This window comes from Zootoca vivipara, chromosome 8, assembly GCF_965207765.1.
Source record: "Zootoca vivipara chromosome 8, rZooViv2.hap1.1, whole genome shotgun sequence".
NCBI lineage: Eukaryota > Metazoa > Chordata > Lepidosauria > Squamata > Lacertidae > Zootoca > Zootoca vivipara.
This window is the reverse complement of record NC_142591.1, coordinates 27,964,921-27,991,240: the sequence shown is the minus strand read 5'-3', so window position 1 is coordinate 27,991,240 and position 26,320 is coordinate 27,964,921. Positions and strand designations below refer to the sequence as shown.

General features: G+C 39.4%; 2 protein-coding genes across 3 annotated transcripts in view; both read left to right on the top strand.

Moving 5' to 3' along the window:
• Window positions 1–2,159: 2,159 nt before the first annotated feature.
• On the top strand, window positions 2,160–16,041 carry MYLIP (myosin regulatory light chain interacting protein). Of its 2 annotated transcripts, XM_060277954.2 has the most exons (8): window positions 2,170–2,420; window positions 3,143–3,223; window positions 3,431–3,621; window positions 9,485–9,670; window positions 10,384–10,581; window positions 11,478–11,642; window positions 12,151–12,571; window positions 14,699–16,041. In XM_060277954.2, the coding sequence occupies exons 3-8, from the start codon at window positions 3,539–3,541 to the stop codon at window positions 14,786–14,788; spliced, it is 1,143 nt and encodes a 380-aa protein (XP_060133937.1). In that variant the 5' UTR covers window positions 2,170–2,420; window positions 3,143–3,223; window positions 3,431–3,538; the 3' UTR covers window positions 14,789–16,041. The 2 variants fall into 2 exon arrangements, with proteins under 2 accessions (XP_034981520.1, XP_060133937.1); XM_035125629.3 differs by lacking the exon at window positions 3,143–3,223 and having other exon boundaries at window positions 2,160–2,420.
• The window catches only part of LOC148684781 (uncharacterized), a 32,958-nt gene continuing 22,666 nt past the window's right edge, over window positions 16,029–26,320 (top strand). Inside the window, exons 1-3 of the mRNA XM_088675250.1 lie at window positions 16,029–16,213; window positions 19,430–19,567; window positions 25,744–25,817. Coding sequence (XP_088531376.1) covers window positions 16,151–16,213; window positions 19,430–19,567; window positions 25,744–25,817 — 275 coding nt within the window. The 5' untranslated portion in view covers window positions 16,029–16,150. The remainder of the gene's footprint in view (window positions 16,214–19,429; window positions 19,568–25,743; window positions 25,818–26,320) is intronic.

Here is a 26,320-nt window from a genome sequence, read left to right as displayed (position 1 = left end):
TAATAGGTGAAGGGCAAGGAAATGCAAAAGTATAGCCTGTGACCATTCAAATTAGAGCTTAAATGTGTGCAAAATAAGCAGTAACTTTTCATAGCAGGGGTAATAAATTAGGGTTGTCATATTTCAAAAAGTGAAAATCCGGATACAAAAGTTTTGGGTTTGTTTTTTGTTTGTTTTTTTGGCCAAAGTTGTTGAGCTTTCTTAAATGAAATGAACCCAAAATCTATACTACCGACATGGGCTGGCATACATCCGGAGATTCCCGGACATTTAAGCAATTTCCACCCAGATGCTGTTTACGAAGGCTAAATGTCCAGGAAATTCCAGACGTATTGCAACCCTAATAAATGATAAAAATCATGCTAGCATTGCTAAGTTAATACATGCAATGGGGCGGGAAACAATTGTCTCTATTCAGTCAAAAATACATAGAATCAAGCATCACTATTGGTTCTCATGCAGGAGTCTCCCAATAAAGTGGCCAATATCCTTGGAGACTAAAATGTTATTCTAGTGTTTTCTGATTACAGTTTTATGTCATCTCTTCTTTTGCATTGCAGAGAGACTAGCATGTTTGTCTTATGCAGAAAAAGCAGAAAGGCATTAGTAGTAGACTAATATACCACATTGCAAGATTAAGTACCAAATTACCAATATACCACTCTCTATTTTGCCTCTCCTGGATTAACAGAACTGTTGATAAAACATGATGTTGGACAGTTTATCTGCGTTTTCAATTTAATGTTTTCTTAAGCAACAAATGTGCACAGTATAGCCAAGCTTACTTGCAGTTCCAAAGATCTAACAAAGATCTCTCTCTTACAACCCTGATTGGAACACCTTGATTAGTTTTTTTCAGTAGACAGTAAAATCTTGTGAAAGTGATGCAACCCACTACAGTACTTAGATTTCATCAAAGTATATTCTAAGAAAAATTGAGTTAAGTATGCTTCCTATCTTAATGGGGTGCATGCATTTTAGGAGTACCACACAGCTGCTCCCATGTAACAAACAAACAAACAAACAAACAAACAACAATAATAATTTTATTATTATTTATACTCTGCCCATTTGGCTGGGTTTCCCCAGCCAATCTGGGCAGCTTCCAGCACATATAAAAACATAATAAAATGTCAAACATTAAAAGATGTATGCTAGTTGTTCTTATTATAAAGCGTTTTACAGCATGATGGTGTTGCAATTACTATTCATATTAAGGTTAAGGATGGTCCTATTTATCTGATAAATAAATATGGTTTATTACATGCCATATTTTAGATCACATTCAGTATAATAATTGCTGTTACTTTATTAACAGTGCAATCCTATGTATGTCTACTCAAAAGTAGTTCAGTGGGACTTCCTCTTACACAAGTATGGACAGGATTTCAGCCTTAAAATTACTTTTCTTCTGATTTGCCCCTTTATTTATTTATAAAATATCTATACTGCTAATTCATTAAAAATCAGTGCAGTTCACAAGAACTGTACATAAATTCTTACAATGAAAACCAAATAACGAAGTTAAAATAACAAATCAGGCAACTATTGTGGTAAATATTCAGGTAAATATTATTCAGATGGTTATTTCCAATCAGTGCCTAGCACTTACAGGATAAGCCTTCCTAGTACGTCCCTGTCATAGCTGCCAAGTTATCCCTTTTTTAAAGGGATTTTCCCTTATGCTGAATAGGCTTCCTCGCGAGAAAAGGGAAAACTTGGCAGCTATGGTCCCTGTTAACAGAAATTGGGAAAAGACATATATAATGGAAGTGGTGGCTACATATGATGACCTTGAACTGAAGACTTGCTTCCTAGGTACTTTAAAACTAAGCTTTATCTCATCGGGCATCATCAGACTATGCCACATAAACCGTGCCTGTTTTCCTTTCACTTTTTTTCACCAATTCCTATTCGATTCCACCCTTCTTGCCCCGCACATGGAGCTCCTACGATATGCAATCGAAAACCTCTAGTTCCCTCTGCCAACCTCTATGAGGCTATATAGCCTCTTGGCAATAACAAACCGCCTTAGCTGCTGCTGCTCCTCCTCCTGCTGCTGCTGCCGCCACCCCCCTCCCCCGCCGCTTCGGTTGGCTCGGACGGCTGCATGTAAATAGATCAGCGTGCGCGCATTGGTTCGCTTTCGTTCGGAGGGCGGGGGCTGAGGAGGGAGGGGAGTGTGCCGAGGAGAGATATAGGAGCGCCAACTGCCGTTCGCCTCAAAGCACGAAAAGGTTTGAGCGCCGGGGAGGGTGCGGGCTGGCGGGTGGTGGGCAGCTGCGAGGCAGCCGGGGCTCTTCGGTGCGCCTCTTTGGGACAAGGCAGCGGCCATGCTGTGCTATGTGACCAGGCCGGACGCGGTGGTGATGGAGGTGGAGGTAGAGGCCAAGGCCAACGGCGAAGACTGCCTCGACCAGGTGAAGAGCCGCGCGCGTTCACACTCTCTCGCTCTCGTTCTCCCCCCGCCCTTCCCCGCAACCCGCCGTTGATTCATGAATGGTCGTTGAAGGAGCTCGCGACGGGGCTGCTCTCGCGCGCTGTGTGCTTCACCTCGAGATTCTCCGCTCTCACGTCCGAACGAGAGCCGCCGCGTTTTCTCCTGCTCGGTGGGAAGGGACACAGAGCAGCTGGGGATCGGGATGGGGGGATGCAGGCAAGGGGAGGGGGATGCAACGGCCTCCGAGCTGCGGAGCCTGCAGCGACGCTGCTGCTCTGGCTGCCTCCCACGCGTTGCTTACTGAGCTGCTGATTCCCCCAACCCCCCGCACCCCACATCCTGAAATCCCCCCCTTTACTAGCATTAGCCACGTGGCACTTTGCAGGGGCGATGGCAGGTGACTTGACTGCCCCCTCCCCATAAATGGGTCGCCCCTGCACGGGGAATACTGTGCTTGGCAAGGCATGTGGTCTAATCATTACATTTGTTGCGGCAAGCAGCTGAACCCTGGAAGGCTCTAGTTTTCGTTGGCACCACGTGGTGTAAGATGTACACGCCACATGTGAGCGTGGGATTTATTGAACCGTCTGCTTTCAACGTGTGCATGGAGAAGTTAAGGGTTTTATGAAGTGGTCCTGCTGCGCCCATTGTTTATGCTCATTTAACCCAGAACGTTCACCCAACTGTTCATGTTTTTGGCAGGAGACCCAAGTCTTTGGATTTGGTGTTTACAACATGGTGAATGTTCTTGCACAGATGGATCATTCTTTCTACAAGCTTTAGGTATGAGGTGTTGATTCTGGCACCCTAAAAGCAATCTGATTTAGCTTGTCATTTTGTAGTACAGTATATGCTTGTTTTTCAGCTCCACCAGTATCAAGTGGCATATTGTTTTGTGGACTTCCTGTAGTTTGTTAAACATCGTCTTGCCACACTACTTCATGATGATTCTTGTACTAACTTTTATGATGCTCCAATTTTCAATCATAGGTTTGTAGACGATTGGGCATTATAGAAGTTGATTACTTCGGACTCCAGTTCACAGGCAGCAAAGGAGAGAATTTGTGGCTGAATTTGCGAAATAGAATATCCCAGCAGATGGATGGTCTTCCTCCTTACAGACTGAAACTACGTGTCAAGTTCTTCGTGGAGCCCCATCTCATATTGCAAGAACAGACAAGGTAAGAAAGAACTCCCAGTGAGACCTGTTCGTATTTGTTATTTTCAATATACTGTATGCAGCTCTCCAGTAGAAGTATAGAATGTGACTTTAATGTGTCTGTAGAACTGTACAATAAGCTGTACAATAAGCTAAGGTCTTATTGTAAAATAGTATTTATGGGGAATAAAACCTACCATAGAGCAGTGTATGTTCATATATAGGCCTGGGTCCATGGGGTCACGAAGAGTCGGACACGACTAAACGACTAAACAACAACAAAAGTACCTCCTGTAATTACAGGAGCCTTTCTACAAGTAGAAGTAACACAAAGTGTTTGCCCGATAGTAACCTCTTAGCAGTGTTATTGCAGGTCATTTTAAAATGTTCATAGCAGGAAACTGTTCCACCCAGTGTTTCAATTTACAGAGCTCTGATATCATATTACAGTAATGTTTCAAACAAGTTTAGGCCCTGCTTCAAACCACAAAGAGAAAACATCTGGTTTCTCCCTTTAGGAAATATGTAGCTATCTTAAGCTTGCACTTGAATTCAAACACTGACAAAAATCATGTAATTACACTTTTAAAATGGACTTGGAAGACTCCACCTTTATTCCCTATGGGGTTTATTTAGGTAGCCTTCATGGTAAAATTTCACCCAGCCATATAATGCTTAAGATGAAATGTTTCAGTAGCATGGTGAGATTTTATTAAAATACATTTTCTTGTAGAAAAATGCTCACTTCCAAACTGTAGCCTGCTATAGATGGTTGCAGATAACAGCTCTTCTATGAATGCATTTATGCTGTTCTCATGCTTTGTACATACTGTAATGTTATTCTATTGTAACAATGAATTAACTATTTGTTAGGCAGGCAACTTGTGAATCTGGATGCTGCTAGCTTCATGGGATGGCAGGGCTGCTAATATTTTATGGACTAAAATACTTTTGAAATAATCTGTACAGCTTTTTAATATTCAAGCTGAATCTTCTTTTCTTTTTTAAGTACGCAGACCTCCTGTGTTGTGTATCATGTTTTCAAAAGCTTTCATTGCATGTGATGGAACAATATTTCTTACATGAATTACCTTGGTTAATATTTTACTTTTAAGAAAACTATGCTGTGCATTATAACTTGGGGATATTTTTCATGCTGTTACAGTTACCGTGCAAAACCTGGCTTGCAGCTGTCTGGGACTTTTAAACCTTAACACTCAGACATTTTTTTTGTGCTAGACTTGCAAAGTGAAGACCAGGAGTTCTATCCTGTCATATGTCAATATAGCAACAGTTTTCTGAATGCTTTGAAAGGCTATGAATGTTGGCAAGTTTCAAAGAATGAGAGTACCAGTGTGTGGGGGAACCCATTCTCTTTGTCGTCATGTATAGTCTTCCAGGCTTAAGAGATTCAATGTTGATGTCTCATCCTTACCTAGTCTGCGCCATTGAAAAAGAATAGGCATCAGTTTGAGAACACTGACAGGGTCAGTTCCCTTGTATTTGCATATTGTTTGTGGAGAAAACAGTGTACTGAGATTAGGTTATTCTTTTGAAGTATCAACCATTGTGTGAATATGTATTTGTAAATGGAAGTTTTGTATACATGTGAGAGATATGTGAGAGCTGGCTATTATAAATTCCAAGAGTTCAATCCTAGACCATTCTCCACATAAATTTGAATTAGATTTGATTTTGAAGATCTAATGGTTTGTTTTGATTTGACTTGACCCGTGAAACTGCTTTTAATAGGCTTCAGAACATGACATTAAGTGTGAAACTGTGATTGCTGTTCTGCTGTTTTACTTAATAGGTTGAATAATTCTTCAAACCTAGATTTCCACAGTAGTAAATCATTGTTATTACATTTGCCCATATTCTACTATAGTAATTTATAACCAGGAAAAGAAGGCCAAACAATGTGTCAGCTGAAATTTCATGGTCTTAAATATGAACACCTTTATTCCAAGTCCATGTGCTAAGTTGAAATGCTTCAGGATACATAGTTTTCACAGTATTCTGGTACTGAATATTGTTAAAAGTGGGGGATGGGGAGAAGAAATAACAAAACTTTAAGATGCTCCTGTAATTTAACTTTTAAAAGAAATTATGCCAGGGTGTTAGAAAGCCATTTATATAATTGTGGGGAATTGTTTTGAGTTTGGATTTATTCCAAGGAATTCAGGGAAGCTTCATGGAGCTGCCCGGTAGTTTGTTTTTAGATAAAAAGAGGATAGTAATCGAGAAATCCAAGGTTCATAAATGAGTTGCAATGAGAAAGTTGAGTCTCAAAACTTATTCTGGGTGTGGCTGTGTTTTACTTGCTAACAGTGAAGGCAGCAGTGAAAGGATGTGTGGTGGCTGCTCAGAGAAGCAACAACAATGTAACTGTAGGTCATTGACTGAAAGTAACCCTTGTTAATAGCTGCCAGGCTGTTCTATGGAATCAGTGACTGCTGCATTGGACGAAAGCCGAGTTTCTGGGGAAATTCGACTCCTGATTGGTCTGAAATGGTTGTTTCAGGGAAGAAAGTTCTGCTTTTTGTGAAGAAGTAACAAGTCTAAACTTTTGTCTACTTTTGGAATAGTAGGCATTGTTGACATTGAGTAAATATGTGAAACTTCTTAAATTACATTTTATCCTTTAAAACTTATTGTTAAAGTTCAGTAGCAATACATTTAGAATACGGGAATAAAGTAACTTTTTTTTTGTAGTGAGTGGTCAGAAATTAAACAGCTATTATAATTAGGGACATGACAAAACCATTTAAGGACTTGACAAAACCATTAATTACATTTTACTTTATAACATCTAGTGTATTAGCTTTAGTTAAGAACTAAAGTTCAGTTTGATGTCTGAAGAAATAAAATGAGAATTCTGGCCATTATAGTGAGCTATTTAAATTTGTTTCAAACAGCTTGCTGCATTAAAACTGGCTTGTTGAATTTGCATATACAGTACAGTTCACACTTGTAATTTGCAGTATAAATATATTTGTCTAGGTAAGTGTTCTGTCTTGCCCAAGTGCAATTAAAACTTGTGGTGGTTGCTGAAAAAAGTGTTGAATCCATATAACTAATGAAGCATAGCTGAACAGGCTTTGCCTCCCTTATCAATCAACAATGATGAACAAGGCTTGGGAATCTTGCCTCCTTTGCCATTGTACAATATGACAGTAATAATTTTACCCGCTTTTCACCCTAAGGTCCCAGAGTCGGTTACAATAATTAAAACACAATGTTAAACAGAATTAACAGTTTACATGGCTATTTACATGGCTATTGGGATTGCCTTACCCCATATATTCCCACTCAACCATATTGACGGAAATGGCATTGTTATAGGTGCCACATAGTACTCATTCCACATTTATAGGAACTCAAATCTTTTAGTGTGGCAACACCTACACTTTGGAACTCCTTGCCTACATTTTTGTTTAGACAAGTTTGCCCTAATGTTTAGAAAATGTATGTGAGTTTTAATCTGCTTTTTAGCCTATTGTTAATTTAACTTTTTGAAAGTCTTAAATTGTTGAGGCTGATTCTTCTTATTGGCAGTTTTATTGTTTATTTTTTGTAACCACTTTTAGGTTGTTGTTTTCTTTACAATTAAGCAGTATATAAATTTTAGGAAGTAAATAAATGGTATTGTGTTATAAACCACAGGACTCTCCACCTGCTCAAATTATTGCACACTAATCTAGATAAATCTTCCTACTTTTTGTTGTTGGCATCCATGTGTCTCAAGAGACAAGTGCGCCTTCAAACAGCTGTGTTAGCAGCACCAAAGTGACCTTCCCAGGGTGCAAGCCTGGGCAGTGTGTATGGAGGGTCCCCTCCCTTGGCCTCGCTGATGTGGTCCAAATGAAAGCAGAGCAAAACCTGTGGCACCAGCTTGGCTGCAGGAGTTGCCAGAAGGAGGCGTACAAGGTGCCATCGGCTTCTGTTTCCCCCCATAAAGCTGAGGCATTCTTCTGCTCAAACACTGGCTTACTGCCTCAGTGCACTACTAAATGTGCATGGGGGAGGCAGTTGGCAATCCCTCCACCCCATTCCATTCTACTCGAAAGGGGACTCTGGTCTCTGGGGTAAGGTTCAGGGGGAGGTTCAAGGGGGAAAGAAGGCTCTTTCAGATTCTGGTCCATGTGTTTTAAACTTAAAAATAGGTTTTCTATTTTCCTGGCAAACCAATAAAAGCCTAACATTATTGACGAGAGTTCTTTGCACAGAAGCTGGCACCTATCTTGTACTATAACTCCCTCACAGATTGGTGTGGGATTGTCATACTTGCAGTCCCATGAATTATAACCAATATTGGCCAGAATATTCAGTTATGATTTTAAAAGGAATTATAAAAAAGGATCTTAATTCTGCAACAGATCATTCCAAGAGAAAGTCCTCATCAACATCTTTCCACTTCTGAACTAGCAGGGCAAGATCTGATTCACAATAAACTTATATATTAGTAGGTGCAACAGTATTTCCAATTTGATATGTGAGACAACTAATGGTCTATCACCAGACACTTAACAGAATATTATAGACTCATAACAAGCATTCGAAACAACCCATTATTTTAATCACGTTTTGTGAAAGGGAATTTCATTAATTTAAGCAGTGTCTGAACTCTGGGTGCAGTACTGAGCCTAAGATTTCAGATTAAAACTGCCACTGCTGGAAAAGGAGGACCTTTTTCTGCCTCCCCACTTCCAGCCATTCTCCAAAGACGGTAGAAGAGACCCTCATAAGAATATAAGGGGAGTGGTCAGGGGAAGTATGGCTTTGTTTTTTGCAGTCTTCAGATGAGGACTAGACCATGTAAAAATGAGCATAAGATTTTAGCTGCAGTTCAGCTTTGTATTCTTGCTACAAAAAATGCTCACCTAGACACTCCATTGTGGCACCCACAATCTAGGTTTAGAGTGCCGTTTAGTTCCTAGCTTTTATATCTGTTTCTAACACTGCTCGTGACAGATTTCTTATTCCCCTCAGCCCCATTTACACTATTTAACGTAGTATATCACTTTAAACAGTCATGGCTTCCCTCAGTGAATCCTGGGAACTAAAGTTTGTTAAGAATTTTGACAGATGTTAGGAGACCCCTATCCCTTTCATAGTACCGTCTTCTGGGAAAAGGAATTGCCAGTTAAACCACACTGGGAATTTTATCTCTGGGAAGGGAATAGGGATCTCCTAACAAGTCTCAGCACCCTTAACAGACTACAGTTTACAGGGTTATTTGGGGAGGCCACGATACTGCTTTGGGGAAGTGGTATGATACTGCTTTAAGTGTATAGTGCAGAAGGGAGGAGCCTCCTTTATGTCTGAGAAACACTCAGTACAGACAAGCCAACCTCTGTCAGCTTGTATGTATTCAGTACGTGTTAAACTGGCAATACAGCTGTGGTGGTGGGGCAGTTCAAATCTCTGCCTTTCTTTACCTTAAAACCTTCAGTTTGCTATGCTTTTAAAATCATTGATCTTCAGAGGAGGTATCCTCAACAATTCATAGTGGGTTTTATTGTGCCTCATGATTGTAAGTTGCCATCATCCTTCAGTAATATGTGAAGTCACATGTAAAGGACCTTTCCCCTGACTAAACTCCTGTTCCTTCCTGGAAATAAATTTAGAATAGATGCTGTTCTGTTCACTCACTTTGACTAAAACTTTATCTTTAATACTGTCTTTCTATTTCAATGTCTCAAGATGAATCAGACTTCCAATTCATTCTATATCACTGAGGTATTCTGTAATTTATTTTCCAATACTTACAGATAGGGAAATAAGAACAATATCTTGTGAATTTTAAAAGAAGGAGCAGACCAATTTCTGTCACATATTTTACTAAATATGACTTAATACTTTTTAAATTAATTTCCTTTTAGGCACATGTTTTTCTTGCATATAGAGGAGGATCTTCTGGCTGGTAATCTTCAGTGTTCTTCTGAACATGCAATTGAACTTAGTGCACTACTTGCCCAGTTGAAGTTTGGTGATTATAATCAAAATACTGCCAAATATCATTATGAAGAGTTCTGTGCAAAGGAGCTTACCACTACTGTTTTGGACAGGTAAGAGGGTTTGTTTCCTAGGAACATTACTATGGCTGAAATAATTGTTCAGATGCATATCATTGGCAAAACCACTGCAGTTGCGAAACACATTTTTATTTGCAGGATTTATGCTAACACAGTCATATCTAAGACTTCTTCATTTTCTGTAGTACTCATAATATTTAAGGATTTTAATTTTGAAGCTATACGTTGCCTGTGTATTACTATAATATATATTCCTGATTCTTAGACTGATTAAATAAAATATTTTTTTTAAAAAAAACATCTCAATGGGAGAATTTGAAAATTTTTACATCTTCTATTGAACTGAGTAAAGATTTTGAATTGTTTAAGTGTGGTGAGATTGTTCCTCAATTGAGTTTTTAAAGCATGAAGCCACATTCATAGTTCAACAAATTTTGTAATCTCGTTTTTCTCAAAAGGCACCTAATCTTATCAACAACTATTTAATATGTTACCATGTAAAACATTAATTCTGAATATTATGTAATACTATACTTAGTTACATTTAAATAAGGACAATGTATCATTAAAAATAAATCTATAAAATCATAACATTTGAGATCTTGATAAAAACCAGTATTTAAATTTTGTAAATCATTAAAAGTTACAAAATGTTCATGATGTTGATTGAATATGTCTTTAAACACTGTACCTTGCTTATGCGTGTCTGAATGATTAACCTATTCTCAACTTTTTGTTACCTACAGTATTACTGCAAAGCATAAGGAACTTGAAGGCCTCACCCAAGCTTCAGCAGAGTATCAAGTTTTACAGATTGTGTCAACACTGGAGAACTATGGGGTGGAATGGCATTCTGTTAGAGACAGTGAAGGGCAGAAACTTTTTATTGGTATTGGTCCTGAGGGTATTGCCATGTGTAAAGATGACTTCACCCCCATCAACAGGTAATAAATGCCTACTAATCTCCATTAAAAGGTTCAGAAGAGTTGTGGGATACACATCTGTTGTGATTCAACCATTGTTACCTGTTCTCTGATTAACGCTGAACATCACATGGGTGCACTTTTCCAATAGGACTTCACCTTCGCCAACCTGACACTTCCAAACCTCTTCCACTGGAAGCATTACATAAGGGGCTTTGGAAGCCCTGTGCTTGGGAGGTGCTGAGCACAGAGCTTGCAAAGTCCCCTGGGGAAAGCTTCCCAAGTGCCCAGCAGTCAGGTGATCCTCATTTGGGTATTTGCAGGCAGCACATTAATAGTGCATGCAAAACCCCATTCATCCAGGCGCTGACTTTACCCGCTCTTAACTCATGTCATATATGGGCAGATGGGCATCTCAAGGGCTGAATGGCAAGGGCTGCCATGCCTAATTATGTCCATGGGCCAGAGATCCCCCACCCCTGTGCGCTATAGATTAAGCTGTCAAAATAGTTGTAGGTGGCTTTGTTTCTTTCCGGTAGTGCATGATGTGGAACCAGATTACTTAAGAGATTGCCTTGACGCATATATCATTACCTAACAATTGCATTCCTACAAATGGGCATTGTTAAGGATTCGTTATGCTCCAGAGGTCTGCCTGACATCAACAAGAAACCAGGCCTTTATTTTTACTATTTGCATTGTTCTCTTCATATTCTAGCTTTACACTTTGGAAACACTTGCTATGTAGGTTATATATTATTAAATAAATAAATAAATTTAAAGAGCTAAATTGTTCTAGCTTAGTATTAACCTTAAATGTACCCTGCCAAACTATAGCTGGCCTGTAGTTGTTCCTCACAGTCCTTTTAGGCTCTCAGTACAGGACTTGTTCTTTAACATACTTGCCTTCCTTATAGAATTGCATACCCAATTGTTCAGATGGCAACACAGTCTGGAAAGAATGTGTACTTGACTGTCACAAAGGAATCTGGCAATAGCATAGTTCACCTTTTCAAGATGGTCAGCACCAGAGCAGCTAGTGGACTGTACAGAGCGATAACAGAAACACATGCATTTTACAGGTTTGTATTTCTAGAAAACAAATCCAGTTTCAAATGCATCAAATATTTCCTGCATAAGTGCTTAAGTTTCTCTTTTTAGTTGATATAACCATGGTGTAAACTTTAATATTTCTGGAATAAAAAGCTTAATTTTATTCTGCTGCCTCCTGAGTGGATTTAATTTTGTTGGTTAGGAATATTATTTTATATCTGAAGTGGGAAGAGATGCTTGAAGAAACCTCTTGTATGAACACAAGATAAAGTTAACACTTCCTAAACATACCATTTGATTAATTTCTAATGCAACTCTGGTTTAACAAACTTGTAACAACCCATTTCAAACTATTCTCTTTTAGGGAATGCAAGTATTTAAACTAAGAATGCCGTTTTGTTTTTAGAATAGTCTTCCATGTTCTCATTGCAATTACAGTATTAGAATTCTTTGAATAAACAGAACCTATTATTTCACCTTTTTGTTCAGTTTGACTGAGTTATACTTTGTTTCCTCCCCCCCCCCCAACTCTGGTAGGTGTGACACTGTTACTAGTGCTGTTATGATGCAGTACAGTCGAGACTTAAAGGGCCATTTAGCATCCTTGTTCCTGAATGAGAATATTAATCTCGGCAAAAAGTATGTGTTTGATATTAAGCGGACATCTAAAGAAGCTTATGATCATGCAAGGCGAGCCCTTTACAATGCTGGCATTGTGGACCTTGTTTCGAGAAGCGACCAGAGCCCGCCCAGTTCTCCCCTTAAGTCTTCAGAAAGCAGTATGAACTGTGATAGCTGTGAAGGTCTCAACTGCCAGCAGATGAAAGCTCTTCAAGAAAAGTTACGGAAGCTTAAAGAATCCCTACTATGTATGGTATGCTGTGAAGAAGAAATAAATTCAACATTTTGTCCATGTGGCCACACCGTGTGCTGTGAGTCCTGTGCTGCACAATTACAGGTAATTATAAAGTTAAGTACAACAACATTGAATCGCATGTTAAATTATTGGTCTGATTTCTACATTACATGAAAGCATAGTATAAAACAACTGTGGCTTAATGTGAATGAGCAGTGGGCTGATGCACAGTGCTCTAATCATGGTTCTCTTCCCTTGCTGCTGCTGCATTATTATTTTTATCAGATTTATATACTGCCTTTCATCTGAGTATCACAGGGCAGATTAGAGTATAAAAACACAAAAATACATAGCAAAAGCAAACAAAGCAATAGCCTTCTCCTGTGTGTGCAACCCACTTTTTAAAAAGCCATAGATTGTTTAATGAGCCAAAGGCCTGGGAGAAGAGGAAAATTTTTGGCTGATGCCTAAAGATACGTAGTGAAGGTGCTGGGAGAGCATTCCAGAAACAGAACCACTGTAGAAAATGACAGTTCTCTCTCCCTCCTTTTTTTAAAAAAAAATTGAAACGTTTCAGCATACACGGCTTGGGACCCTCGTACCTACGGGACCGCCTCTCCTGGTATGCACCACGGAGGGCCTTAAGGTCCACAAATAACAATATTTTGGAGATCCCGAGCCATAAGGTGGCTAGATTGGCCTCAACTAGGGCCCAGGGCCTTTTCAGTATTGGCCCCGACTTGGTGGAATGCTCTCTCACAGGAGACCAGGGCCCTGCTGGATTTGACATCTTTCCGCAGGGCCTGCAAGACGGAGCTGTTCCGTCTGGCCTTTGGGCTGGACTCAGTCTGACCACTATGTTTTTCCTCCCTTATGGTTTTGATTTGGGTCATTTTAAAACAAGGCTGCATTTAAAAAAAATAAAATAAATCTGGATTGTATTTTAACCCACATTTTAATCAGTTGTTTTTCTTTCTTTTATGTTTTGTTGTGATCTTGTTAATATCAGCTGCCCTGAGCCCGGCTCTCGCTGGGGAGGGTGGGGTATAAATAAAGATTATTATTATTATTATTTATTAGATACAATTAAAAAATTAAAGAAAATATCAAGTTCTCTTTCAGAGATCTTAACCCTTGTCTCACATAAAAGTGGGCGGACCCTCCCATCTCTCACCTGGGAGCTTTTTCTTCTAGCTTCCCACCCTGGGAGATCTTCCATTCCTTGCCTCTAATACAGTTTTTCACCTTCCATCCATCACCTTCCTGTGCATTCCCTTATTAATCCAGAGTATAGGACTTTAGAAAAACACAAAAGCAAAAGAAAAGGCCCATTCTCATGTTGCCACCCTCTGGACCTCGTGGAGAGGGCACATGAAGAAGGGCCTCATACGGTGATCACAGTTGCAAAGGAAAAAGCCAGAGCTTGACTTGCAGTGTCCAAACCTGGGCTTCTGGCTTGTTCGGCCAAATAAATCGTAAACGGTAAGCCAAAAACAAACACTGGCAAGCCCAAGTTTGGACCTCGCAACAAGCCATTCTCTGGCTTGTCATATTTGTAACATGGCGTCGCAGCAGTAGTGCACCAGAATGCAGTTCATTTCTGTTAAGCCTTACTTGCCTTTAAGCTATGCTATAATGTGATGTGACAACTGAGTCATTACCTTTCCAAGTATGTTGCTGTCCTCCATACTAAAAACAAATTCTCAAACCGGTTGACAAAGTAAACATAGAAGGGAACATTGGTTCATGGCATTTAATAGCTGTGTATAGCCTTAGGCTCTTTGGCATAGTGTTGAGAGAAGAGGGAGATACTCCTTACTAGTGGTCAAAATACTGCTGACCCTGTCAAATGCCTAATTTGACCTACCAGGTAAGTAACATAGATTTGGGTGAAATTGCTGAAAATATTTGGCATAAGCTTGAAATTCTTTGGAACCTCACATTTGTTAACATTTTGTGGCATCTTGAAATTAAACAGTACTACTTACATGGAGATCATATGATTTCTACTTTAGATTCTGGAGTATATATATGTTCTAGCTATGAACACATTTGTATAAATCTGCTGAGGCTTGCTTTTGTGCCAAGCATTTTTAAAACTTAAATATATATCAGCAGAAAAACTGAATGTTGGAACCTTCAGGCTATGTGAACTGATAAACCCTTATATGAGACATAAAGTTTAACAACAGTGAATAAATGTTCCAACTTTTGTTTTTTCCCTTCTAGTCATGTCCAGTTTGCAGATCTCGAGTAGAGCACGTCCAGCATGTGTATTTGCCTACCCACACCAGTCTGCTTAATCTGACAGTAATATGACCTCCATGTTATCACTGGAAGATGTACACTATACAAGCTTCTAAACTATCTTGTACTTCCAAAATACTGCACTAATGTATTCTCCGACTCCATTGATGGTGAAGGTGAGCAGTCACTTCAGCATCTGCCAGCAATTATAGTCAAAACGACTGCTACAAAACTATGGGGGGAGGGAGGGGAGAATAGGGAACGATCTCTGTTCAGAGTGTTTGGAGAATTTGTTTTATGGGTATACTGTGAATGACTTGTAGACAACCTCATGTCACATGAAACAACATTTATTTATAAAATGGCAATATACAAAAAAAAAAATCTGAGAGGAGAAAAGTTACTCCATATTATCCAGCAAGGGCAACACTGCCTGTTTCTGCAATTATAAATATTGTTTTTAAAGTTACTTTATTTAGCATGATCACTCCATTTATCTTTTAGAAAAATAGTTTTTTAATATCTACATCTGTTATTTCACAGTAACTTAGTTTCTGCTTTTAGTCTCACTGAAGAAACTATTTTTAAATCTTTGTACTTAAGAACCTAAGATTGCAAAGCTTTAAGCAAATAGTTGTATTTGTTTCATCAAAAATAGGTAACTTGCAAAATTTACTATAAAGATTTGAGTAAATTTGGCAGCCTGTTGGGCACCTCCTGAGAAGAAAATGCTGAAATACATACATTAAAAAAGTAACTTTGAACATCTGTGAAACATTTTTCTCTTGCAAGAGTCAGTTGTTTCTCTTGTACTTGTTTCTGTTTATCTGCCTTGTGTTGGGAGAAATGTATTCTCAAACAGTATAATGTTAATATGGTTTTCTAAAATGCAACTGTGTTAAATTATTCTTTCTTAAAACCGTCTTACCTTCTACCACAAACCCTGTCCCTGGGCATTTTGGACTTTGGTCAGCTAGTGAATGCTCCAAAATATTGAAAACTAGATGACCATGTTTGGGTGCAATACTAGCTAAAAAGAAAGCTAGAAAAGTCACTTTACTGAGACTTTCTGAATATACTTTTCATATTGCCTTAATGTAGCAGTAATGTGTGTATGCATTTGTTTCTTTGCACAGACATTTTGTCAAAATATTAAAGCTCTACTTTTTTATGGCACATTAGCGTATAAACCTTACTCCAAAAGGTATTTATTTTTTCACTTTGTAAAAAGTTTTCTTTCCACATGAAGCAAGAACTCCTATTATGGTAGACAACTTGTCTTTTTTATATATTCAGGTTAATAAAGGACTTTTTTATATACAGAAGTTTGCAGTACTTCTTCATTCGCATGCCTTATACTAATGTTAACTACAAGGAAGATCAAGACACCAGCAGACACATCCTGGTTACCTCCATCCTCGTGCAGCCTCTCACATGGCAGGGGGGGGTGGGGAGAGCCGCAGACAGTGGACATTTGCTCAAGCAGAAGTTTATTGTGTAAGTGGTTTTATTTCTGATTATTTAATTAGATTTTTACATACATTCAAGTGTGACACAATGACAAAACATAACCATACTACTGGCACATAGCTTTTAGGGTTAAACATTGTTTAATTACACTGACACTATGCTTCCTTACATTCATTTTGTCAGTATTTCTCCCGTTTAGATATTTCTATAATGGCCTTCACGTGGTCGGGGGTCAGTGTACAGCATATTAACATGTATCTCTACATATTTCTAAAGCCAATGAAAACATCAGTACAAAGTAAACAGCATAAAAAGAACAAAAGTGTGCATATGATTGCACTTTAAAAGGACAAAATCTGTAGCTATTGTTCAAGCATGGTAGTAAGGTCCTGGAAACTTAGTTTTTTCCTATCCCCATTTTATGTATTCTCTGCATTCATACCACACTATTGCTTGATGCAGGTGAAGCTTGCATAAAATAAGAAACAGGCTTATGTCTGCATTTGATGTTAATATGAGGTAACCACATGCATGACTCAATCCAAATGTCATTGCTTTACAGCTCCCTCCCAGCTAATTGCTCTTTGCTCTTGGGCAGTGGAAAAGCCTAGGAGGATCCAAGTGAAGGTGCTTACAGCCAGTTAACTTCATCTAAGGGTGTAAAATAGAATAAAAGAGGATGGGATGGGCATTAACAACTAGAGAATTGGATTTTGTAAGCTGCTTTAGGTGAAGCAGCCATAGTGGAGCTAGGCTTTGTGGGTAGATTCTAAATTATAAATTACATAGGCTGTTTTAATGGCAAAATGAATCGGTTTTGACAATAATGTTTACCTTAGAAAGTAGCTGGTCTTTCAGCAAATGTTTAAAAATACCCCAATAAAAGTGAATTAATCTTTCGGATAAAAGGAAACTTAAATGCACCGTGTGCATATTTTCCATACTGATCACAATCTAGTTCATCCCCTTGCCCTACAGTGTGATTCCATCAACTAAGTCAAAGTAAAGTAGATAAAGTATAAAGGTTAACCTAACTGCAAACTTTATTCAGGAGCTTGGAGTATTTGATAAAGACAGTTTAACCTTTTGTGCAAGTCTTCCTAAGACACAGACAGAACACGAATATACAACCACAGGACTGGTTACATTTAAAAAAAAATTTTTTTTTTGCATTTTACCCAATTTCAAAGCATGGGACTGAAGTAAAATTTAAGCTGGTTCCTATGAACCCAGAGAAATGGATCCTGCCCAGGGAGAGCCCAAGGATCCAGGCAAACAGACGAATTTAAGCGCCTCCTGCCCACCAAATAACAGAGACCAAACCAGGACGTACGAAGCAAGGCACTTTTATTTTCGCTGTTGCAACAGGGTCCTTCCTCTCACGCAGGAGAACAAGGAAGGCCCCAAACAAAGATGTCTTGCCCTTGAAAAGAAATTTGAAATTGGTTTCAGCCCACCCCCCAGAAGCATCATCCATATGTCACAGAAGGGGTGTAGCCCAAGACCCCCCCTCCCTAGATTCATCATAGGTACATCATGAAAGGGGAGGTCTGGTGGCAGTAATCTGAGCATCCTGGACCCTGCCCCCTGCCCCCAAAACCTAATCAACAAAAAAGAGATATTTACATTTCCCTGTTTCCCAGCCAAGTTAATCACACCCTTTTGTCTGGCACTCAGGTATCAGGATGCCAGGGTTATCACTTTAATTCCTGAGACAATGAGAAGGTTCCCCCCACCCCCCTTCTTCCTTGCAGAGGAACACCTAGTCAGAGAGAGAGTCAAAATGGTGTCAGAAAGGCCTGTCTTCCTGTGCTGCTTCAGACATGTGCCTGTACTGTACATTCATGTACATGTTTTATGAACAATTATTTTATATATATATATATATATATATATATATATATATATATATATATATGACCTCAAAATTCTTATAACAGGACAAATGGTATCAGTAAGAAATTTGGAATAGCGAATCTCCGATCTATTCAGGTTTCAGAGAAAGTGGATGAGAAATGGCAGGTGTTAGCAGCAGTTTAAATGTTGTGGCTAATAGAATTATATACACTGTTCTATTTGCCAGCCAGTAATAGCTTTCTGAATTTTGGGAATAATTTCGACCTCCAGTCATAGCACTTGACCAAGTCTTTGGTTAGGTGAAAAATTAACTGTAGTTTTAACTTGTGAAGTTCTACCAATAGAGGGGAGTCTGTGCATAATCTTTGGTACTAATAAAGCTACACTTGGAAAGAGAATGTGGCAATGTCATGGTGAAACCTACCAAAAATTTAGGAGGCGTTGCTTGGTTGTTGCAGTGTTACAAAACAGGAAGCGCACGATACTGCATCCACATACACAAGTTAGATATGTTCAAATAGAAATTGGAACTCAGTGCTAACTTTTGGAAGAATGATACTCAAATGGGGGAAGGGTAAATTCATCCTATCACATACTGACAATACTAGCAATGTTTTTCATAACTTTCTTATTCACAGAAATCACAATGGTAGCAGCTCTTAGGAGGCAAAGTAACTAAGTGAGGTAAAAGTTTGCTGCACCATCCTGGCAACACATGTAACTCAGTGTGTGGTGGTGGTGTTTAAAAAGAAAAAAACAACCCACAGGCATTCCATGATAACTAATTTAAGAAAAGACCCATGACTTGGAAATTCAGCCAAGTTCCTAACAGCATGGAAATGATAAGTAAAAGCTCCTGCCTGTACTGCTTACATGGCACAGAAGTCCAGAGTCTAAAATACTGCATTCTTGTATAATGTAGGTACCATGCACCTAAGACTTTCCCTTGGTCTTTGAGCCCTGGTTGCTTTCCTTTGCGGCTAAGGACAATATTGAAGCTGAGGCGAACACTAGATCAATGTTCAACAAGAGATTTGGTTATGAATTACGGACTTTTAACTCTGACAACAGAGTTATTTCAAAGCTTATCTTAAGCGATGCAGGATGTTTAACCAAGAGTTAAATGGCAAACCAACGGTGCAGGCATTATCAGAACATCAGGCTTGCTCCATGCTGGCTGTAAATAGCTCAAACAGATGCATGCTTATAAGTTCAGGACTCTCCATCTCCTTTTTCTTGGTAACTTGTGAGCTCATGATGATATAGACACTTGTTCTGATTTCCTGCTGCTTCCAGTCTTGAGTCCCTTTTAACCATTTGCATCTCTCAACTTTTCCAAATATTGCCTACTGCTGCTAATGTGTGCTTTTCTATCCAACCCCAAAGGAAGTAGTTAGAGAAAGCCAGTGGTCAGGACATAGCTGGTTACCTCCAGCCCATGTGGTCAAAAGCTTCAGTGTTGCTTCCTACTTGAAAAGGGAAAAGTACTGGGACAAGAAAGAATGCAAGGAGCATAAATTGCAAGTAAGCATCACATAAGAGACTGTAGGACTTTGATGATGTTTATATGGTGCATAAATGAAAGTAGCTTTTAACTTAACACCTTGATCATGGAATTTACCCTGTAACTTTGTATAAGTTATTAAACCCAATATTACAGATAAAATTAGAGCAGATGGTAGAATATATGGATAATGCATGTAGCCATTTTTAGGGGAGAATTTGCTGTTTCCCCAATTTTCAATAATTCTACAGGAAACCTTACAAATCTTGAATTCTCTATGAAGCAGACAATATTTTGCATTTTCTACATTTTTGTGTCCTATACTTTGTGCTGCGACAATTGCTTTGAATTACTGCAGTTGGCAAGTGCTAGTGTTCTGAGGTTAGTACATTGTGGCTTTTGAGCAAATTGCTCCTCTTTCAAGGGGTATTGATCTAAAAATAGATTCCATTGTCTGCTGAGCAATATTGAGTAGGCATAGCAAAGGTGCATGTAACAATACTGCACCAAGCATTTGGACCGAGAATGGGGAATCTGTGGCCCTGGACTACAACTCCCATCAACTCTTAGCTGTTGGCCATGTCAGCTGGGGTTTATAGGAGTTAAGAGCCCAATCACATCTGCTGGGCCACAGATTCTCCACAGATGTTGTGCAAGTTCAAGCACTACTGTACAAGTCATAAAGAGCCATCTGGGACTGGATAAAAGGGAAGTACAGGAACTGTGGAGTTAGAACCAGGCTACAGGAAGCTGACAAGTTTTTGCTGATACAGTATTAAGAGTCACTTGCAGCCATCTATAGATTATGTTACTGAGAGATTAAAACTGTTCCCAACAAATTCTTCTTTGCACATAAAAGGTAAAGGTACCCCTGACCATTAAGTCCAGTCGCGGATGACTCTGGGGTTGCGGCGCTTAACTTGCTCTATAGGCCGAGGGAGCCAGCGTCTGTCCGCAGGCAGCTTCCGGGTCATGTGGCCAGCATGACTAAGCCATTTCTGGTGAACCAGAGCAGTGCACGGAAACGCCATTTACCTTCCCGCCGGAGCGATACCTATTTATCTACTTGCACTTGGACGTGCTTTCAAAATGCTGAATGGGCAGGAGCTGGGACTGAGCAACAGAAGCTCACCCTGTCGTGGGGATTCGAACCACCAACCTTCTGATCGGCAAGCCCTAGGCTCTGTGGTTTAGACCACAGCGCCACCCGCGTCTTTGCACATTATCTATGTTAAAAATATGTATAATTTAATGCACACTGCCCTGTATTTTCCACTACAGCAGTGTTCTTCAACTTTGGATCCCAGCTGTTGTAAAGTTCATCTCCCCTTATCCCCAGCCAATTTAGTCAGTGGGCAGGGATGATGGAAGTTACAGTCTTAAAACCCAAGGCTGAAGAACACTGCACTCTGTAGAAACTGAAGTGGAAGGATATGGTAATCGTTGCTGTTATGCTCCAGTGCCAATCTCTTTGCATCTAGCACAGAAGCAGGAGGAAGTGATGATGCAGAAGTGACTCATACATCATCTGTCTATGCTTTGTCCCTCATGCCAAAGCGGAACTTGTGTTTCTCCATGATGAAGAAGAGATGTAGGGGAGAGTCCAAGTTCTGCATTTCTGCGTAGTGTATGCAAAATAGTAAGCATAATGCTTATCCTGAGTTGCAGTTAGAAAGCAACTAAACGAAAAATTAAGTATACTAAATTCTTAATTAAAAGCAAATGAAGTTCCCTTTAGAAATGCATACTTCTCTTACTAGGTTATTGGCTAATTTCCTGATCTGAAACGGCTCTTAATAGCATTTTGTCCACCTAAAACTAGTCGGCGGTACGGAAGGCAGGTCATTGCTGTTTGAAATTCTTTATTCTAAGTTGATATAGTTCAGCCTTTGTCAGCTCGGTGCTATCCATGTGTTCTCTATGCTGGCTTGGTCTGATGGCAATTGTATTCCAAACTTTCTGGAGGGCACCAGGTTATTGAAAGCTGTTGTAGTTTAACTTCATGACCCAATGAAGAGTTTGGCAACTAAGTTCATAGAAGTCTCTGCTGGCATTTTATTTGCCAATACGTTACCGAACCTTGCCAAGTACTTAATAACTGACACTCAGCATACTTCATTATATTAGCAAGGTGTAGGCACTTAGGTGTGTGTTTCATGCTTGGGAAATGTTGAGATTGATGTAAGCTGCTTGGTATGCTTGGTATAAGGTCATCAATTGAATGGTTAAGGAGATAAGGACAGCAGAAGGAAGTACACACACATGCACACAAACATAAATGATAGAATTTGCTGCTGTAAGATATAGTGATGGCCAGCAACTTAGGTGGGCTAAAATGAGACTAGACAAATTCATGCAAGATAAAAACTTTCAACAGCTACCAGTCTTGATGGCTATATGCTACCTCCTAGATCTCTCTTGAATACCAGTTGCTAGGGAACAACAATGGGAGAGTGCCGCTGTCCTCATGACCTGCTTGTGGGCTTTCTGTAAATACCAGTTTGACTACTGTGAAAGACAGGATGCTGAACTAGATAGCCCTGCGGTCTGATGTAGCAGGGCAGCTCTACTAGTTACCATGGAGGAATCTTAGGGGCCTGTTTAGTGTTGCATTAAAAAAAGGAAAGCAATGCAAAGCACCCTTTTTTCTGAGAGATTTCAATAACCATACCTTTTTGCAGTCCTTTGGAAAACTTGCTCAGCCAGCTGAATGACAGAGTATAATGAATATATTAGTGGGGGATAAATGCATTCACCATAGCTGCCAAGTTTTCCCTTTTCTCGCGAGGAAGCCTATTCAGCATAAGGGAAAATCCCTTAAAATAAGGGATAACTTGGCAGCTATGGCATTCACATGGCTGGCTGCAACCAGAAATACACTTCCAGAATCAATTTGGAAACATGAATGCATTACTGGGATGAGTCCCAGCTTCTGCCAACCTAGCAGTTTGAAAGCAGCTTCTGTCAACCTAGCAGTTTGAAAGCACACCAGTGCAAGTAGATAAATACGTAGGTACCACTGCAGTGGGAAGGTAAATGGCGTTTCCGTGCGCTCTGGCTTCCATCATGGTGTTCTGTTGCACCAGAAGCGGTTTTGTCATGCTGGCCACATGAGCGCTGCAACCCCATAGTCGCCTTTGACTGGACTTAACTATCCAGGGGTCCTTGACTTTGACATTTACCTTTACCTTATAGCTCCAGAAGCTGGAAAATATAAATAATGGCCCAGAAATTGTGAACAGTGAAGATATGTGGTTAAAATGCTCAGCATGTTCATTCTGGGTCAGTGGTAAAATTACTTGTGAAAGATGTCCTAAATTGCATTTCCTGTAGCTCACACTTCATAACTTCTCTTCTGCCCATTGCAACTTGACATACCTCTGTTGCAAAGGCAGCTTCTATGCATGGGCAAACCTGGAGAGCTTGGCCACTTTACTCATCATGTTTAGATTTTTCCAGGTCTAGGCAGGTGGATCCTGGTGCAAAAGTGATTCACAGTTATTGGTACAAACGTTCTGTGCTCTTTCCCGTTGCGGTGGTGGTGCAGAGGTTCACATACTTCTGTGAGAAAACAGGATTATTATTCTCTCCATGTCACAACATTCTGGTCGGGCAGAAGCAGTATAGTCTTAGCTTTCCCTCAAAAGATGCTAGCTTTCTGTATGGAGGGAGTTAGGGAGGAACATTCAAAATACAACCTACTATCAGTGAAGTGGCAAAGTGCCAGAAGTGTTGAATCATGTGCTTTTTATTCCTAGAGAAGTTAGACTGGCTCCTTCCTTATTGTCCTGCAGCCAGGTGAAGACTTTCTCATTCCAACAGGCTTTTGGGAACTAAAGTGCTGGTGCTGTGATGTTTTCATTGTAATGATCTGTATGTTTTAATAGATAGTTTTAATTCTATTAATGCTCAATTGTTTTTAATGAGTCCCCATTATGTTTTTGCTGTTTCTATTTTATCGGTAAGCTGCCTTTTAGACCTTGTCAAGGGAAAAGGAGGAAATAAATAAATGAATAAACAAATAAAATATTCTAAACATGTAAATTAGTCCCCAATCTGCATTTTTCCAGTAATTACAATTCATATGCAAGCAAACCACACAGGTTTTTTAAAAAAAACCCCAAAACATACGCTAGGTTCATCCTGAGCCAGTCATATGGCACCATGCATATAATTTTCATACGTTTGGTAAACCTTACTTGGCAAAACCTACTTTATGTGACAGCAAATCAAATATTGTTTTGATATATCCAGGCAATTTACAACTGAAACATTGGCAGGGTAGCTCAGAGAAAGCCCTCTAAAAAAATATATGCAGTTGAAATAATTGAGCATTTCAAGTTTATCTGGTTTTCTGGGGGAGGGGTTGTTTAGTTTTTTTAAGAAGAAGTTGTTTGGTACACTATTTTTTCTGTTTGTTATTTTGGAATCAAATGACTTGGCTATAAAGTGGTACCTCAGGTTACGAACTTAATTCGTCCCAGAGGTCCGTTCTTAACCTGAAACCATTTTTAACCTGAGGTACCACTTTAGCTAATGGGGCCTCCCGATGCTGCTGCTGCTGCGCCACCACACGATTTCTGTTCCCATCCTGAGGTAAAGTTCTTAACCCGAGGTACTTTGTAACCTGAAGTGTTTGTAACCTGAGGTGTTTGTAACCCAAGGTACCACTTTACAGCTGTAAATAAAACGTTTTAAGGGTGTTTTGGGTGCAATATACAATGTAACTACATGGTGATGTGAGCCTTATGGAAAATAATGCATTTTTAAAAAAACGCTTTTAAAAAAAAGCATTTTCAGAACACTTTTTATATGTGTATAGATTGCACCATACAGTCATTTTCCCTCTTTCAGAAGTGGAACATCTGGTCGCATGGCAAGCAAGTTGCGTAATGTTGCTAAAAGCAAAGAAGTATTCACAGGAACAAAAAAGTATTATTAGCCATGCCCACACTTAGATTAATTGTTAAGCAGTTCTTATCTATGATACAACTCTAGAACTGACAATTATTGTCCTTGATACCACCTACAGAAGGGTGGGTGTGTTTATCTCTTATATAGTCCATGAAGCTTTGATCATTTTGTGATCTAAAAACAGCCTTTAAAAAGTCTTTTACCACATGGGTTCAGTCCTTCTTCGTGAATCCTTGAAATATTATAATTTGGAACCCTGCTCATGCTTTGGTTTTGAAAGCCTAAAACAATGGAACAATCTTTGTCCAATTGAAAATGGAAGGAAATATTAGATATCTGTGGAGATCTCTTCAGTGGGATTTTAGCTAAGGTTTGGTAGTCAGGGAACTTGTTCCACTGCCATCTGGGCCCAGGTTAGGCAATCCTTGTCCCGCCATGTCACCAGAAATGCTTACCAGATTTTGCTCTGCGGAATATTGGATTCCTCTAAGTTAGAGATAGCAAACCTGGCGCCCGTCAGACTCCAACTCCTTTAATCCCTGACCACCCGCCATGCTGGGTGGAGCTGATGGGATTTGGAGTCCAATAACAACTGGAAGACATAATGTTGCCTACCTCTTCTCTAAACCTTGACTTCTTTGTTCCCTTGGACTTCAGTTTTATCTTTACATGCCTGCTCAGTTTATTTATTTTATTGTTTACAGGTACATTCCTCCTGCCAGTAACTCATGTGTTCTATTCAAACTCTGCTTCACAGAACTGCAATAAGACCTTTAGAGGCCCTAAGCACTGAAAAGATTATGGTGCCCCCCCCATAATAAATAATAAATAACAAAAAGAAAGGAGTGTATTATAGATTGTAAGAAAGCCTAACAAAGTTCTGATTTTAACATGATAGCTACTTTGATGCTTAAAGAAAAATAATAATCAAATGTTAAATTCTTTAAACATACCCCCCCCCCAAAAAAAAGTTCCCCTGCTTTGCTGGTGCCCTAAACACATGCTTAATTTGCCTATTGAATAATCCAGCAATGCTGTTTGGAATCTGCTCTGGCTGCTGTACTGTCTAAATTACAGGCTCCAATTCCTTCTCAACATACAGATATGTAAAAAGAACACAAACACTGCAAAAGCGGCTGCTTTGAAAATTGGAGAGCGAAATACTACCCTGTCTGTCTGTCTATCTAGGCTGAATTCAGTAAAAACAGGGAAGTTTCCAAAAAGCAGTGTCTGTCTATTTTGTTCTTAGCTTGTTTTAATTTATGCCTCTTTGTACATGTAGGAGTTTTCTGTTCAGTCTCTGAAGGGAAGAAGCACAAGTTTTACATTCTGCCTTGTGTCGTGTGGAACATTAACGTAAGTGTTTGCATTTTAATGAGGTGTTATGAGGGATGGAATTATAATGGCGTCAAGTTAATTATCTTTGTTTTTCACCAGGAGGGAAAGTGGGGTGTTGTTGTTTTACTATAAAAAGTGATTTCATGTAAATGGTTTTGAGATGACTGTATTTTTTAAATGGTGTTGTGCGTTTCAGTATGAGTAGGAAAATGAGAGTACCCCTAGACATTTTTTTTTTTTAAAAAAAGCTCTGCATATTCATATTCCATCGAAATTAAGGATCCCAGAACACTGGTCAGTTAAACACCAGCTGAGATCAAAAGAACTTCTTAAGTCACCATGGAACTTAATATTATAGGGTGCTGTTAAAATTATAGGGCAGGCTGGTATTTCCATTATGTGGGTAACTTCTTGCAGGTTTTACTGATTTGTTTTATATTTTGTATATCTGTTGTAAGTTGCCTTGAGTCTTCTTTTTTTTAAAAAAAAAAAAAGCTCCTAACAATTGATGGTGGTGGTGA